The 17641-nt window shown below is 39.6% G+C and overlaps 1 protein-coding gene across 5 annotated transcripts in view; it reads right to left on the reverse strand.

The window, feature by feature from the left end:
* EMB (embigin) overlaps window positions 1-17641 on the reverse strand; it is a 67083-nt gene that overhangs the window by 36902 nt on the left and 12540 nt on the right. For all 5 annotated transcript variants that reach the window (XM_070357469.1, XM_070357470.1, XM_070357468.1 and 2 more), the window contains exons 2-4: window positions 15687-15776; window positions 12041-12130; window positions 8847-8936 (exon numbers count right to left, since the gene is read on the reverse strand). In XM_070357469.1, the coding sequence (XP_070213570.1) occupies window positions 8847-8936; window positions 12041-12130; window positions 15687-15776 (270 nt within the window). The remainder of the gene's footprint in view (window positions 1-8846; window positions 8937-12040; window positions 12131-15686; window positions 15777-17641) is intronic.

The raw sequence follows: 17641 nt of genomic DNA on the forward strand, positions 1-17641 counted from the left end.
AGGACAGTGTTTCCAAACATGCTTTAAAAATAGAAACTCTTATTAAAAAGAGGTAAGTACATTAAGGACATTATGCTAAGTGAAATAACCCAGAGACAGAGAAAAAAATACTGTATGATTTCACTAATATGAAAGTGAAAGTAGCCCAGTCATCTCCGACTCTTTGCGACCCCATGGACTGTATAGTCCATGGAATTCTCCAGGCCAGAATACTGGAATGGGTAGCTTTTCCCTTCTCCAAGGAATCTTCCCAATCCAGGGATCAAATCCAGGTCTCCCGCATTGCAAGCAGATTCTTTACCTGCTGAGCCACAAGGGAAGCCCAAGAATATTGGAGTGGGTAGCCTTTCCCTTCTCCAGCAGATCTCCCCAACCCAGGAATCGGACCCAGGTCTCCTGCATTGCAGGCAAATTCTTTACCAATTGAGCTATGAGGGAAGCCCCTTCACTAATATGTGGAATCTAAAAAGAAAGTCAAATTCAAACAAGCAGAGAGCAGAATGTTGATGTTATCAGGGACAGAAGAAGGGTGGGGACCGGGTGATCAAAGGGTATGTATGAGGTTGCAGTTACATAGAATGAGTAAGACTAGAGAGTCTAAGACTTTATAGCTACTATATATAGGCATAAAGACTATAATTAATAATTCTGTATAGAACACTGGAAATATGCTAAGACAGTAGGTTTCAAGTGCATTCTTCACACACAAAAAATGATAACTATGTGAGAAGATGACATGCTAATTAGCTTGACTGTAGCAACATGTATGTGTGTATATAGTCATGTTGTATATCTATGTACAAATTTTAAGTATATATATATATATATATGTGGGAAAATTTAACTAAATAGATATTCCAAGTCAAATGAGATCTAAATCACAGGTGACAACAGAGTATGCAGTTCAGTTCAGTCGCTCAGTCATGTCTGACTCATGAATCGCAGCACGCCAGGCCTCCCTGTCCATCACCAACTCCCGAAGTTCACTCAGACTCACGTCCATTGAGACAGTGATGCCATCCAGCCATCTCATCCTCTGTTGTCCCCTTTTCCTCCTGCCCCCAATCACTCCTAGCATCAGAGTCTTTTCCAATGAGTCAAGTCTTTGCATGAGGTGGCCAAAGTACTGGAGTTTCAGCTTTAGCATCATTCCTTCCAAAGAAATCCCAGGGCTGATCTCCTTTAGAATGGACTGGTTGGATGTCCTTGCAGTCCAAGGGATTCTCAAGAGTCTTCTCCAACACCACAGTTCAAAAGCATCAATTCTTCGGCCCTCAGCTTTCTTCACAGTCCAACTCTCACATCCATACATGACTACTGGAAAAACCATAGCGGATTATAAAAATACTAATATTCTCCCCCCCAAAATAATCCATAGATTCAGTTAAAAGTCAGTCAGATCCAAAAAGGATTTTTTATGGAACTTGGTTCCAAACAAAAAATCCACTTGAAAGAGTAAAAGTACAGGAATTAGAAAAAGCTAGTTTTTGAAAAAAAGTAACAAAAATATAATGTTTCAAGAAGTAATATTAATTTGTTAGTGATGCTGGAAAACACCAAGAAAATTAATGATATAAAATAAGCAGAAATTTTCAGATTGCAAGTTGGAAACAGTAGACCAGAAAATCAACTTAATTACCATCAGATTTGTTTTTTAATGGGTTGTAAGATAGAAATCATCAAAGTGTAACACATCTATTACGTGTGGGTGTTGCTTGACATGTGCATGCATGCATGGTAGTACATCAGTTCACAAGGTAAATCGTTCCTTACTTTGTAGAGCACTATTAAAAGTTTGAAAAACATTTAAACGGTAGAGAAACAAAATAGCATAAGGGAATTTGTAATATGATCAGGGTGGTATTTCAAAATAGCAGAGAAAAAAAGAACTATTCAGGCAAGGATTTAGGGACATTTGGGGACATATATAAAATAATATGTCTATATAAAATAATACATCTATATAATAATGTTAGTGTTCTATCACACACAATACAAAGAACCATGTTTTAAATGGTTTAAAAATGGAAGGTTAAAAAACTCCTATGAAAATATTAACAGAAATGTGTAAATAAAATTTAATACACAATAAAAAAACCATGTAAAAAATTAAAGAAAGAATATTTGCAATTTTTCTAAAAAGTAAAAATTACTACTCAAAATTTATAGCTGTCTCATTTGTATAAACTGAAGACCATATAAGCCCAATGGCTTCCCTGGTGACTCAGACAGTAAAGAATCTTCCTGCAATGCGGGAGACCTGGGTTCCATCCCTGAGTCTGGAATATCCCCTGGAGAAGGGAATGGCTATCCACTTTAGTGTTGTTGCCTGGAGAATTCTATAGACAGAAGAGCCTGGCAGGCTACCATCTCTCGGGTCGCAAAGAGTCAGACACTACTGAGCAACTAACACTTTCACTTTTTTCATAAGCCCAATAGACAATTGAATAAATGATATTAACATACAAATGCACACATATATGTCTAATTCCAGAATGCAAATTAAAACAACAGGTAGACCTTTTCATGCTCATAATAGCAAAGAGTTTAATAACATCAAGGCTGGTCAGGATCTAGAGAAAATTATACTCAAATATGCAAACGGGGGGAAGGATTAAATTATCAAGATACTTTGGAGGCTAGTTTGCAAGTAGGTGTTAAAATGTGCATAGTTTCTAATTCAGCAATTCTATTTTGTGGTATTTATCCTAGAAGAACACAGACAACCACGCCCAGAAAGAGATATGTAGAAGTGTCTGTTGCTCTACGGTTTACATTAGAAAAAAATTTAAGCAAACTAAGGTCTCTTGAGAGAAAAATACCCAAGCCTGTGTATCTATAGTGTACACACAGCTAAAAGAACATGCTACATGCATAGATGATATGGCTAGAGCCCCCAGAATTAATGTTGAAGGATGACCAAAAAAAAGCAATTTTCAGATGGATACATATGGGTTTATAATATTAATATTAAAGAATAGCCAAAAATACTATATAGCTTCTATGGTTACTACACACATAAACACATACATTGTACAGAGATTACCACTGGCAAAAAGAGAGAGATCTGAGAATGGAAGCAGTGAATAGTCAAGCCTGACAAGTTTTGTTTTTATCCCCAGAAGTTCTATTCAGCTATTTTTCAAAAGTGATTTTTTTTTCCCTTTCAGTTTTACTGAGACATGCTTGACATACAACCCTGTGTAAGTTCAGTGTGTACATCATAATGACTAGACCTATATATATTGGAAAATGATTATCCATCACCTTATACAGATACCCCCCAACATATATATATATATATTTTTAATAGCATAATGTTCTTTTCTCATGTTTCAAGTATTGCTTCCTTCACATCCTTCCCCGGTATTCTAGAGTCTGAAGTTCTGGAAGGTGTAATCCCACTGCTCCTTAGTGGATGCTCAGTGTTAGAACTGCTTCACTGCACTTCACATTTCTGTCTCGCAAGCAGGTCCAAATATGAACTGCACAGCCAAGGAGAACGATTTCTCCTTCCACAGATGTTTTTCATTTGCTTTCCTGCAGAAGTATCACCTGTCAGGGTCATTTTTGTGTTATTTCTCAGGTTGGAAGCTCCTGTATCATGCAAGTAATGTAAATCTGAATTGCAGCCTCAGGGAGAGCAGGCTCTTGTCTTAGAAAACTCATGGAAATCTTTTGTTTTGGTGCAGAACAAAGCTACAACCAAGAAGCCAGCTGAGCATCTCCTTGTGCTAATCAGCTGTTTTTTACACTATGTGAATCCTTTCTCTGTGTTTATAGAATTCTGAGGGTTTTCAGCTCCAGCTTTCTGGGGCTTTTCAGTTCCAACTCCCCTCTTTGCCTAAATTCAAGGCCTTGTTCTAAGTCTGTGGCTATGAGAACTCAAGTGCCTTGGCAACAAACACAAGGAAACCTAATATGACATCAATTCACAATTGGATCCCTAGTCTAATTATAATTCTTGACAAACAAGTTAATTTTGCAGTGTTTGCCTTTATAAACTTCCCCATTTTGTAGTCCAGTAGAACACAATTCAAGTGCTTCCTGAATCTGTCTCCTGGGCTATAGTCTTCCATTTGGCTCAAGTAACACTCTTTTCCATTCCTATTATAGACTGGTTTATTGATTATATCTTTTGGCAGTACTTAGCTATATACTTAAAAGATTTTATATTTAAAAGAATGAATGTTGCTATATTTTAGATTTTCTAGATGTGTCAAGAGAACTGTCAGATTCTCTAATTTATTGTGGGCTAGAAATAACATTTTAGTATTTCTTCAAATGAATTCATTTTTATTTATGTAATTTAAAATTCATTAAAAGATGCTGGATACATATCAGAGAAACAGAAACAGTACTTCTCTATTTGCGCTTTACTGGGGACATAGCTTTTAACTTAATTCTCAAAGATGGGGAGGATCTGAAATCAGCAAAAGGGCAGGGAAAAGGCTTTTAATTGATCAGGTTCCCTGTCCCACTTATGCTCAGCACCATCATCTAACTTTTTGGTGAAATTTTTTATTAAATGTTAACAACCATGTGATTATTAAATCATCTGTCTCCCCACGCTGAGGAGACAGGGAACAATAATACAGCTATTCTTTTTTATGTGTCAACCAGTGGTTTACAATTGAGGATACTTTTGTCTACTAGGGGACATGTGACAATATCTGGAGACATTTTTGGTTGTCACAACTTGGTAGGTGCTGCTCAAATGTAGTGGATAGAGAGGCCAGGGATGATGCTAAACATCCTACAGCGCCCGCAACCATGCACCCCCTGACCCCAGCAACAGAGAATTATCCAGCCCAAAATGTTAATGTTTATGATAATGAGAAACTCTAGCATAAAACAAAAGCTGCTGACAGCTACTATCAATTGTGTTACTATGACGGATCCCTCTTCCACCTTCTCTTTCACTCTCTGTGTATATTAGGATTCACAATCCTTTTCCTCTCTACATCAACAGTCTACATAAGATTTGATAACTGGTGATCTGCTTCTGAGAAACATCCTAAACAAGTACACCTCACTGGAATCATCCTCAGATCTTCTCAGCAACAAAGTGTCTGAGCAGCCAAATGTAAGGGACAGTTGTTTCTTTCAGTTCAGTCGCTCAACTGTGTTCGACTCCTTGTGATCCCAAGAACCACAGCACGCCAGGCCTCCCTGTCCATCACCAACTCCCACAGTCCATCCAAACCCATATCCATTGAGTCGATGATGCCATCCAACCATCTCATCCTCTGTCGTTCCCTTCTCCTCCTGCCTTCAATCTTTCCCAGCATCAGGGTCTTTTCAAATGAGTCAGCTCTTCGCATCAGGTTGCCAAAGTATTGGAGTTTCAGCTTCAACATCAGTTCTTTACATTTTCTCAAACTCACTGACCAGTCACTTAAGCCTGGAATCTGAATCCTAACCCTAGACTTCCTGCCTAGCTGGTCTAAACACCATGGCTGCCTTTCCCTTCCTGGACTAATCTTTCCAAATTTTACTCTGTGCTTTAATATACTCATCTGTCCCTCCAATGCCTGCTTTGTCTACCTCCCTGTCTCATCAGGTCCTTGCCAGAACAGCTAATCACATCTTAAAATGGTAAATAAAATGCGCCAGTGGGGACAGCCTATGCCAGCATTACCAGGGTAGTCAAGAAAACTGCCAGCAGGTGTTTTGATTGTAACCTCTTTGGTTAAATTGTAACACACTGATGGAGACACCAATCACTATAACATACACAGAGGAAGAAAAAAATAAAACAATAAAGAAACACTCTGATTGCTGTAATACAAACAATGACTTCTGAATATTGACCCTGGGAAACCTAGCACAGTGATGTAAAAATAGTCCATTATTAAAAGATCAATTTTGAAACCCAGTGGTATCAGACAACTGGAAAAAAAGCATACCTTATTCTTACGTCAGTTATACTTTTACAATATATCCACTATCTAAGCAAGTGCAATTTCCATGACAAACCTATTTAGCAAAGAACAATTAAAATACCCTCCTTTTCATTGTTTTTGAAACTTTTTCCATAGTCTCAAAAACAATGCTAAGTTTCCTTAAAATAGGTATAATTATATTAGGAACACTGTTGAAAGAAATGAGTAACTGGGCATTAAGAAAGGCTGCGTACATAGTATAATGGTTAATAGCATAAGCCCCTGGTGCCAGAGAGTCTGGTTTGAAAATCAAACTCCCAACTTACCACCTGTGACTGTGGTCCATTCACTTGGTCTCTCAGTGCTTCTTTTTCCTCATGAGCAAGTTGCAAATAGTAGCAGTATCTATTGTTTAGGGTTCTTATGAGGTTTAAACTCAGTTATGTGTAAAAATACACATCTAGACATTACCTTGTATCTGTTAGGTAAATTACTAGCAATATTTTTAAAACATAAAACCAGTAGACAATTTGCTATCATGACTCAAAGGTCACACTGTTCACTCTCCAAGGCACAGGACCTGTTTCTCAGTCTCAAGCATCTTTGAGTCAGTATGCTATGAACTGGAGCCAACTCTACAACCAATGTCCACATTTAGATCTCTCTAAAAGAGACATTTTGTCCCAAAAGAGATGAATTTTTAAAAAGGCCACAGGAAAAGAGAAAATAATAAGCAACAAAACAGAAATGTTGCTAAGCACAATTCAAATAAACAAGGTAAAAATATATGAAAACATTCTCTTCATGAAGTACCTTAAAACTCCTAGTGATAACAAGAAGAAGAAAGCCTATGGTTCCTATTAAACTTGAGTACACCTTCAGATTTAAATTCTATATTTCAATAAAGGCAGTTCCTAAAACCAAACTTTTAGATGCAAAGGCAACCAGAACAACAGCCTACCATAAAAAGGGTCACAGCTCAGAGACGCTGTGTTTCAAAGAAAAGTGAAAGTGAAGCTTAATCAGTCTTGTCCAACTCTTTGCGACCCCATGGACTGTACAGTCCATGGAATTCTCCAGGCTAGAATACTGGAGTGGGTAGCCTTTCCCTTCTCCAGGGGATCTTCCCGACACAGGGATCAAACCCAGGTCTTCTGCATTGCAGGCAGATTCTTTACCAGCTGAGCCACAAGGAAAGCCCAAAGTTAATGTCATTTTTTTTTCTTTTTTGAGTAAAATCAAATCCAGACTTAAGGAATAATTGTATTCCAAACATCTACTGCAATAGGGAAAATGCTGCAAGCTTTGGATCTACAGGCATCTCAACGTCAAATAGAAAAAAACAATTTTATAAGAAGGGGTAAGAGGGCTGGAAGGAACCCTTGAGAAGAAATGAAGCTTTTACCCAGTGGTAAAAGCAGACAGCACCACTGGACTGGGGTAATTCATTTATTGCTTACACAGACTGGGGGCAAGCCAAAGTCCAGGGGTCTGAGAGGAAAAGAAAAGCATGACTCAAGTTTGATCAGGCCAAGGTAGACAGGGTGTTGTGTTAGTTGCTCAGTCATGTCCGACTCTTTTGTGACCCCATGGACTATAGACAACCTCTGTCCATGGAAAACTCAGGCAAGAATATTGGAGTGGGATGCCATTCTTTCTCCAGGGGATCTTCCTAACCCAGAGATTGAACCTGGGTCTCCTGCATTGCAGGCAGATTCTTTACCATTTGAGCCACCAGGGAAGCCCTAAGGCAGACAGTGAGTAATGGATAGTTGTGGACACCTGCTGTCTTGGATACTGTATGAACACTGGTTTTAATAGCAGTATCAGAAAAAAAGAGTGGCTAGGAGTGAAACCCTCCAAACAGGTTAAGTAAGTAAATAATCAGCCTGACATCAACTAAAAGTCCAATTTTTACTCCTTCTGTGGGCACCTGATCCTTTTTGCACCTGAGCTCCACTATACAGGATAAATGAGGGGTGTGCTCCTGCCAGCATTACCAGGTTAATGAATAGATGTGCAAACTTATGTCCTTACATAAATCTCTCTTAAAGAAACACTCTGTCCTAACACAGGAAACCAACCATTAAAACTTGTGAAAAGTAAACCAACAAGCAGCAACACAGGAGTGTGGTGATTCCTTTTTACAAGACGGAATACGCTCCAAATACTAGAGTGGGGACATCTGGAAACAAACAGGAGTGGCACAAAGGCATAAAGATGTTTTTCTGTCAAAAAACTCACTGCAAACATTCCAATGGTATCAGATTTCAGGGAGGGCACACCTTTTACTCACATTAAACAGAAACAGGGAAACCGTTCTTAAGACTAGAGGACAGTTAAAGACTGGACATAGGATTGGATAAAACTTATCAGTGACTTAAAAAACAGGATTAGAATTCTAATTATACTTCTAATATTGTTCTAATATTGTTACTAAAACAGATAACCACTCTGAGTCATTTAAAGGGCTCTGAGATTACTTTTAAAACACTGGAATCCAAAACTGTGAGGAGAAAGCAGACCTGCATTTTATTTCTGGATTCTTTACTTGTTTTTCCATAGCACTGTCCCTGACTCATAGGTAACATCTTTAATTTCTTTGCCTAAAGCTCTACCAGTAGATACATGAATTCTCCTCTCAAGGCAGAGTGACTTGAATGGCTGTACCAGCAAGGTGTGAGGACAGCAGAAGAGCATCTGCAAACTAAAATGAACCCTCCCCTCTCCTCAGCTGTCTTTCTTCTAGAGAACTTTTCTTAACCCTCCCAGCTGGACTGGCTGCCTCCTCCCTGCACTGGAGTACCTCACAGGTTTTAGCTGTATGAGATACTGGTGTGTTTCTCCCACCAGACTGTGAGCAGAACTTAGTACTGCATAAGGCAAAATACAGTGGCTTAATTAAAAATAAAAATTATCTGGGTATTATATTATTTGAAACATGAAACATGATACATTTACCAGTCATTGATATGCTATGACTCTCCAAGGAAAGGTTAGAGGACTTTGTCATCATTTCTTCCTGGACAGGTAGACTTGTAAAAGGTGCAGCTGTAAGAAAAAGAACATATGATTACATGTTATTATCAAGGTTAAATGACTGCATAAAAGCTATTTCACAGCAGCTAAAATACTATATTGTATATACACGATATTAATGAGATATTAATGTACATACATAATATTAATGTTTTCAGGAATCTCTGATTCATTATGTTTTATATGCTCTATAGACATTTAGAAACACACTGAGCTAATGAGTGTAACAAAATTTCCAGTCTATATTTTTTCCTGAAAAATCCCTACTGACTTGTATCAGTTGACTTAAAAAAAAAAAACTTTCCTTATCCTACAATTTGTCATTTCTTTCTAATACATAAATGAAGACACTGAGAAATTAGATAAAGAGCGCCAGAAAATAAAAGACATCGAAAGGCAGGGAGCAGATGAGAGGACAAAAACGGACAGACAGATCATAATAAAGGACATAAAAAGTGAAGACAGAGAGAATGTACTGGGTGCTGGAGGGCGGACAGCACACAACACCTGCGCAGCGAAGTCTGTGCTGCTGTTTTCCAGCTCTGGGGACAGTACAGCCTTGTTTGCTTTTGTTTTTAGATGTTAAGTCGTGTCCAGCTCTTTGGTGACCCCATCAACTGTAGCCCGCCAGGATGCTCTGTCCATGGGATTTCCCAGGCAAGAATACTAGAGTGGGTGGCCATTTCCTTCTCCAGGGATCTTCCTGACCCAGGGATAGAACCCACATCTCCTGCATTGGCAGGCAGGTTCTTTACCACTGAGCCACCAGGAGCGCCCAAATAAGGAGAGTCTTTATTCCAAAAATTCTACTGTAATCGGGGAAATGCTACAAGCTTTGGATCTACAGGCATCTCAGTGTCAAACAGAAAAAAAACACTTTTCTTGTATACAGAGGGGTAAGAGGACTGGAAAGAACTTTTAAGAAGCAATGGGGCAACCTAGAGGGGAAAAGCAGACGGCAGCACTGGACTCAGACTGGTGCAAGCCGAAGGTCAGGGGTCTGAGAGGAAAAGAAAAGCCTGACTCCAGTTTGATCAGGCCAAGGCAGACAGTGAGTAATGGACAGTTGTGAACACCTGCTCTCTTGTATACTATAGGAATGCTGGTTTTAATAGCAGTTATCAGAACAAAAGAGTAGTTATGAGTGAAACCCTCCAAACAGGTTAAGTAAGTAAATAATCAGCCTGACATCAACTAAAAGTCCAATTTTTACTCCTTCTGTGGGCACCTGATCCTTTTTGCACCTGAGCTCCACTATACAGGATAAATGAGGGGTGTGCTCCTGCCAGCATTACCAGGTTAATGAATAGATGTGCAAACTTATGTCCTTACATAAATCTCTCTTAAAGAAACACTCCGTCCTAACACAGGAAACCAACCATTAAAACTTGTGAAAAGTAAACCAACAAGCAGCAACACAGGAGTGTGGTGATTCCTTTTTACAAGACGGAATACACTCCAAATACTAGAGTGGGGACATCTGGAAACAAACAGGAGTGGCACAAAGGCATAAAGATGTTCTGTCAGAAAACTCACTGTGAACTTTCCAATGGTATCAGATTTCAGGGAGGGCACACCTTTTACTCACATTAAACAGAAACAGGGAAACCGTTCTTAAGACTAGAGGACAGTTAAAGACTGGACATAGGATTGGATAAAACTTATCAGTGACTTAAAAAACAGGATTAGAATTCTAATTATACTTCTAATATGGTTCTAATATTGTTATTAAAACAGATAACTACTCTGAGTCATTTATGCAGAGTACATCATGAGAAACGCTGGACTGGAAGAAACACAAGCTGGAATCAAGAATCCTGGGAGAAATATCAATAACCTCAGATATGCAGATGACACCACCCTTATGGCAGAAAGTGAAGAGGAACTAAAAAGCCTCTTGATGAAAGTGAAAGTGGAGAGTGAAAAAGTTGGCTGAAAGCTCAACATTCAGAAAACGAAGATCATGGCATCTGGTCCCATCACTTCATGGCAAATAGATGGGGAAACAGTAGAAACAGTGTCAGACTTTATTTTCTTGGGCTCCAAAATCACTGCAGATGGTGACTGCAGCCATGAAATAAAAAGACACTTACTCCTTGGAAGGAAAGATAGCATATTCAAAAGCAGAGACATTACTTTGCCAACAAAGGTTCGTCTAGTCAAGGCTACGGTTTTTCCTGTGGTCATGTATGGATGTGCAAGTTGGACTATGAAGAAGGCTGAGTGCCGAAAAATTGATGCCTTTGAACTGTGGTGTTGGAGAAGACTCTTGAGAGTCCCTTGGACTGCAAGGAGATCCAACCAGTCCATTCTGAAGGAGATCAGCCCTGGGATTTCTTTGGAAGGAAAGATGCTAAAGCTGAAACTCCAGTACTTTGGCCACCTCATGCAAAGAGTTGACTCATTGGAAAAGACTCTGATGCTGGGAGGGATTGGGCACAGGAGGAGAAGGGGACGACAGAGGATAAGATGGCTGTATGGCATCACTAACTCCATGGACATGAGTCTGGATGAACTCCGGGAGTTGGTGATGGACAGGGAGGCCTGGTGTGCTGCGATTCATGGGGTCCCACAGAGTCGGACACGACTGAGCAACTGAACTGAACTCTGAGTCATTTAAAGGGCTCTGAGATTACTTTTAAAACACTGGAATCCAAAACTGTGAGGAGAAAGCAGACCTGCATTTTATTTCTGGATTCTTTACTTGTTTTTCCATAGCACTGTTCCTGACTCATAGGTAACATCTTTAATTTCTTTGCCTAAAGCTCTTTACCAGTAGATACATGAATTCTCCTCTCAAGGCAGAGTGACTTGAATGGCTGTACCAGCAAGGTGTGAGGACAGCAGAAGAGCATCTGCAAACTAAAATGAACCCTCCCCTCTCCTCAGCTGTCTTTCTTCTAGAGAACTTTTCTTAACCCTCCCAGCTGGACTGGCTGCCTCCTCCCTGCACTGGAGTACCTCACAGGTTTTAGCTGTATGAGATACTGGTGTGTTTCTCCCACCAGACTGTGAGCAGAACTTAGTACTGCATAAGGCAAAATACAGTGGCTTAATTAAAAATAAAAATTATCTGGGTATTATATTATTTGAAACATGAAACATGATACATTTACCAGTCATTGATATGCTATGACTCTCCAAGGAAAGGTTAGAGGACTTTGTCATCATTTCTTCCTGGACAGGTAGACTTGTAAAAGGTGCAGCTGTAAGAAAAAGAACATATGATTACATGTTATTATCAAGGTTAAATGACTGCATAAAAGCTATTTCACAGCAGCTAAAATACTATATTGTATATACACGATATTAATGAGATAGTAATGTACATACATAATATTAATGTTTTCAGGAATCTCTGATTCATTATGTTTTATATGCTCCATAGACATTTAGAAACACACTGAGCTAATGAGTGTAACAAAATTTCCAGTCTATATTTTTTCCTGAAAAATCCCTACTGACTTGTATCAGTTGACTTTAAAAAAAAAAAAAAACAACTTTCCTTATCCTACAATTTGTCATTTCTTTCTAATACATAAATGAAGACACTGAGAAATTAGATAAAGAGCGCCAGAAAATAAAAGACATCGAAAGGCAGGGAGCAGATGAGAGGACAAAAACGGACAGACAGATCATAATAAAGGACATAAAAAGTGAAGACAGAGAGAATGTACTGGGTGCTGGAGGGCGGACAGCACACAACACCTGCGCAGCGAAGTCTGTGCTGCTGTTTTCCAGCTCTGGGGACAGTACAGCCTTGTTTGCTTTTGTTTTCAGTTGTTAAGTCGTGTCCAGCTCTTTGGTGACCCCATCAACTGTAGCCGCCAGGATGCTCTGTCCATGGGATTTCCCAGGCAAGAATACTAGAGTGGGTGGCCATTTCCTTCTCCAGGGGATCTTCCTGACCCAGGGATAGAACCCACATCTCCTGCACTGGCAGGCAGGTTCTTTACCACTGAGCCACCAGGAGCGCCCAAATAAGGAGAGTCTTTATTCCAAAAATTCTACTGTAATCGGGGAAATGCTACAAGCTTTGGATCTACAGGCATCTCAGTGTCAAACAGAAAAAAAACACTTTTCTTGTATACAGAGGGGTAAGAGGACTGGAAAGAACTTTTAAGAAGCAATGGGGCAACCTAGGGGGGAAAGACGACGGCAGCACTGGACTCAGACTGGGGCAAGCTGAAGGTCAGGGGTCTGAGAGGAAAAGAAAAGCCTGACTCCAGTTTGATCAGGCCAAGGCAGACAGTGAGTAATGGACAGTTGTGAACACCTGCTCTCTTGTATACTATAGGAACGCTGGTTTTAATAGCAGTTATCAGAACAAAAGAGTAGTTATGAGTGAAACCCTCCAAACAGGTTAAGTAAGTAAATAATCAGCCTGACATCAACTAAAAGTCCAATTTTTACTCCTCCTGTGGGCACCTGATCCTTTTTGCACCTGAGCTCCACTATACAGGATAAATGAGGGGTGTGCTCCTGCCAGCATTACCAGGTTAATGAATAGATGTGCAAACTTATGTCCTTACATAAATCTCTCTTAAAGAAACACTCCGTCCTAACACAGGAAACCAACCATTAAAACTTGTGAAAAGTAAACCAACAAGCAGCAACACAGGAGTGTGGTGATTCCTTTTTTACAAGAAGGAATACACTCCAAATACTAGAGTGGGGACATCTGGAAACAAACAGGAGTGGCACAAGGCATAAAGATGTTCTTCTGTCAGAAAACTCACTGTGAACATTCCAATGGTATCAGATTTCAGGGAGGGCACACCTTTTACTCACATTAAACAGAAACAGGGAAACCGTTCTTAAGACTAGAGGACATTTAAAGACTGGACATAGGATTGGATAAAACTTATTGGTGACTTAATAAACAGGATTAGAATTCTAATTATACTTCTAATATGGTTACTAAAACAGGTAATATTTAAAAGGCTCTGAGATTACTTTTAAAACACTGGAATCCAAAACTGTGAGGAGAAAGCAGACCTGCATTTTATTTCAGGATTCCTTACTTGTTTTTCCATAGCACTGTACCTGACTTAAAGGTAACATCTTTAATTTCTTTGTCTAAAGGTCTTCCAGTAGATACCTGAATTCTCCTCTCAAGGCAGCGTGATTTAAATAGCTGTATCAAAATGGATTAAAGATCTAAACATAAGACCAGAAACTATAAAACTCCTAGAGGAGAACATAGGCAAAACACTCTCCGACATACATCACAGCAGGATCCTCTATGACCCACCTCCCAGAATATTGGAAATAAAAGCAAAAATAAACAAATGGGACCTAATTAACCTTAAAAGCTTCTGCACATCAAAGGAAACTATTAGCAAGGTGAAAAGACAGCCTTCAGAATGGGAGAAAATAATAGCAAATGAAGCAACCGACAAACAACTAATCTCAAAAATATACAAGCAACTCCTACAGCTCAACTCCAGAAAAATAAACGACCCAATCAAGAAATGGGCCAAAGAACTAAATAGACATTTCTCCAAAGAAGACATACAGATGGCTAACAAACACATGAAAAGATGCTCAACATCACTCATTATCAGAGAAATGCAAATCAAAACCACTATGAGGTACCATTTCACACCAGTCAGAATGGCTGCAATCCAAAAGTCTACAAATAATAAATGCTGGAGAGGGTGTGGAGAAAAGGGAACCCTCTTACACTGTTGGTGGGAATGCAAACTAGTACAGCCACTATGGAGAACAGTGTGAAGATTCCTTAAAAAACTGGAAATAGAACTGCCTTATGATCCAGCAATCCCACTGCTGGGCATACACACTGAGGAAACCAGAAGGGAAAGAGACACGTGTACCCCAATGTTCATCGCAGCACTGTTTATAATAGCCAGGACATGGAAGCAACCTAGATGTCCATCAGCAGATGAATGGATAAGAAAGCTGTGGTACATATACACAATGGAGTATTACTCAGCCATTAAAAAGAATACATTTGAATCAGTTCTAATGAGGTGGATGAAACTGGAGCCTATTATACAGAGTGAAGTAAGCCAGAAGGAAAAACACCAATACAGTATACTAACGCATATATATGGAATTTAGAAAGATGGTAACAATAACCCTGTGTACGAGACAGCAAAAGAGAAACTGATGTATAGAACAGTCTTATGGACTCTGTGGGAGAGGGAGAGGGTGGGAAGATTTGGGAGAATGGCATTGAAACATGTAAAATATCATGTAAGAAACGAGTTGCCAGTCCAGGTTCGATGCACGATACTGGATGCTTGGGGCTAGTGCACTGGGATGACCCAGAGGGATGGTATTGGGAGGGAGGAGGGAGGAGAGTTCAGGATGGGGAACACATGTATACCTGTGGCGGATTCATTTTGATATTTGGCAAAACTAATACAATTATGTAAAGTTTAAAAATAAAATAAAATAAAATAAATAAATAAATAGCTGTACCAGCAAGGTCTGAGGACAGCAGAAGAGCATCGGCAAATTAAAATGAACCCTCCCCTCTCCTCAGCTGTCCTTCTAGAGAGCCTTCCTTAATCCTCCCAGCTGACTGGCCGCCTCCTCCCTGCATTGGGGCACACTGCCCTCATCACATTTGACTCCCATCTCACTATATTATAACTGTATTAGGTACTTCCTAATACAGTGTTTCTTCCTCCAAACTGTGAGTAGAGATCAGTACTCCATAAGGAAAATACAGTGGCTTAATTAAATATAAAAAATTATCTGGTTATTAAATTATTAGAAACACGATGCATTTACCAGTCACTGATATGTTATGACTCTCCAAAGAAAGATTAGAGTACTTTGTCATCATTTCTTCCTGGACAGGTAGACTTTTAAAAGGTGCAGCTGTAAGAAAAAAGAACACGTGATTACATATTATTATCACAGTTAAATGACTGCCTAAAAGCTACTTCACACAACAGCTAAAATGCTGTACTGTATACTATTAATGAAAAATAATGTTTTCAGGAAACTCATTCACTAGGTCTTCTATGTTCCACAGACATTCTGAAATACACTGAGCTACTAAATGTACCAAAATTTCCCATCTTTCTATTTTTTTACTCAAAAATCCCTATTGCTTTACATCAAGCAGCTTAAAAAACAATCCTTCTCTTATCCTACGATTTGTAATTTCTTTATAAAATATAAATGACGACATTGAGGAATTAGATAAACAGTATGGGGCGGGGGGAGGGGGAAGGCATAGAAAGGCAGAGAGAAGATGAGAGGACAAAAGGGGACAGAGAGACCATAATAAAGAACATTAACAGGAAGGAGAGAGTGTGCCGGCTGCTAGAGAACAGGGAGCACACAGCGGATCCACAGGAGCGTCTGCGCTGCTCTCCGCTATGGTCACAGCCCAGCCTGCCCTCCACCAAACTGACTTCCAGTCTTGCTATGTCACTCATCTCTTCTCTCAAAAACTTTCATCAAAAAAGCAAGGTTTCTGTTTCCATCTGTCGCATTCTCCTCAAAGAATCCTTTTTTTTTTTTTTCCTAAACACCAGCTATTCTCTGTTTGACTTTAGGACACAGACATTACCTCCCAGGAAGACTACCCCAACTCTACCAAACAAGGCAGAGAAGGAGAAAGGCTCATTACTGTAAACTTGACTGCATTCTGAAAACTTTCCATTTACTTTAAATTAAACTTGAGCCTCTTTCATACCACATTTTTTAAAATTCTCTGCTTAAAAAGTTATTCCATTTGCAAGATTAGATTTCTAGTTGTTTCTTTTTCTAACATGTATGAAAAATGTTACCAAAGCAAGTTATCATTTTTGTTGCTTCAGCTTACACACCGCCTTTACAATATTGCCTAATTTTTTTAAAAAGTATTTTGAAGAACCTAACTCTCCAATATACCATGTTACAAAGATTTGGTCACTTCTAATACAATCTTGGAAGGTAGGATGCAGTTTCTCATAAAATCATCCTTTAACAAATAACATACCTAAATCACACTGCTCTCCAGGACTTCCCTGGTTGCTCAGCTGGTAAAGAACCCACCTGCAATGAGGGAAACCTGGGTTCGATCCCTGGGCTGGGAAGATCCCCTGGAGAAGGGAACAGCTACCCACTCCAGTATTGTGGCCTAGAGGATTCCATGGACTGTATAGTATATGTACGCTTTATATTTATGTTGGGCTTCCCCAGTGGCTTGGATGGTAAAGAATCCACCTGCAATGCAGGAAACCTGGGTTCCATCCCTGGGTTGGGAAGATCCCCTGGAGGAGGACATAGAACCCACTCCAGTATTCTTGCCTTGAGAATTCCCAAAGACAGAGGAGCCTAACTCTCAAATAAGCCCATGGTCCAAAGATTTGATCACTTCTAGTACAATCTTAGATAGCATATTGAAAAGCAGAGACATTACTTTGCCAACAAATGTCCGTCTAGTCAAGGCTATGGTTTTTCCAGTGGTCATGTATGGATGTGAGAGTTGGACTGTGAAAAAAGCTGAGCACTGAAGAATTGATGCTTTTGCACTGTGGTGTTTGAGAAGACTCTTGAGAGTCCCTTGGACTGCAAGAGATCCAACCAGTCCATTCTGAAGGAGATCAGCCCTGGGTGTTCTTTGGAAGGAATGATGCTAAAGCTGAAACTCCAGTACTTGGCCACCTCATGCAAAGAGTTGACTCATTGGAAAAGACTCTGATGCTGGGAGTGATTGGGGGCAGGAGGAAAAGGGGACAACAGAGGATGAG

This window comes from Bos mutus, chromosome 20, assembly GCF_027580195.1.
Source record: "Bos mutus isolate GX-2022 chromosome 20, NWIPB_WYAK_1.1, whole genome shotgun sequence".
NCBI classification, from domain to species: domain Eukaryota; kingdom Metazoa; phylum Chordata; class Mammalia; order Artiodactyla; family Bovidae; genus Bos; species Bos mutus.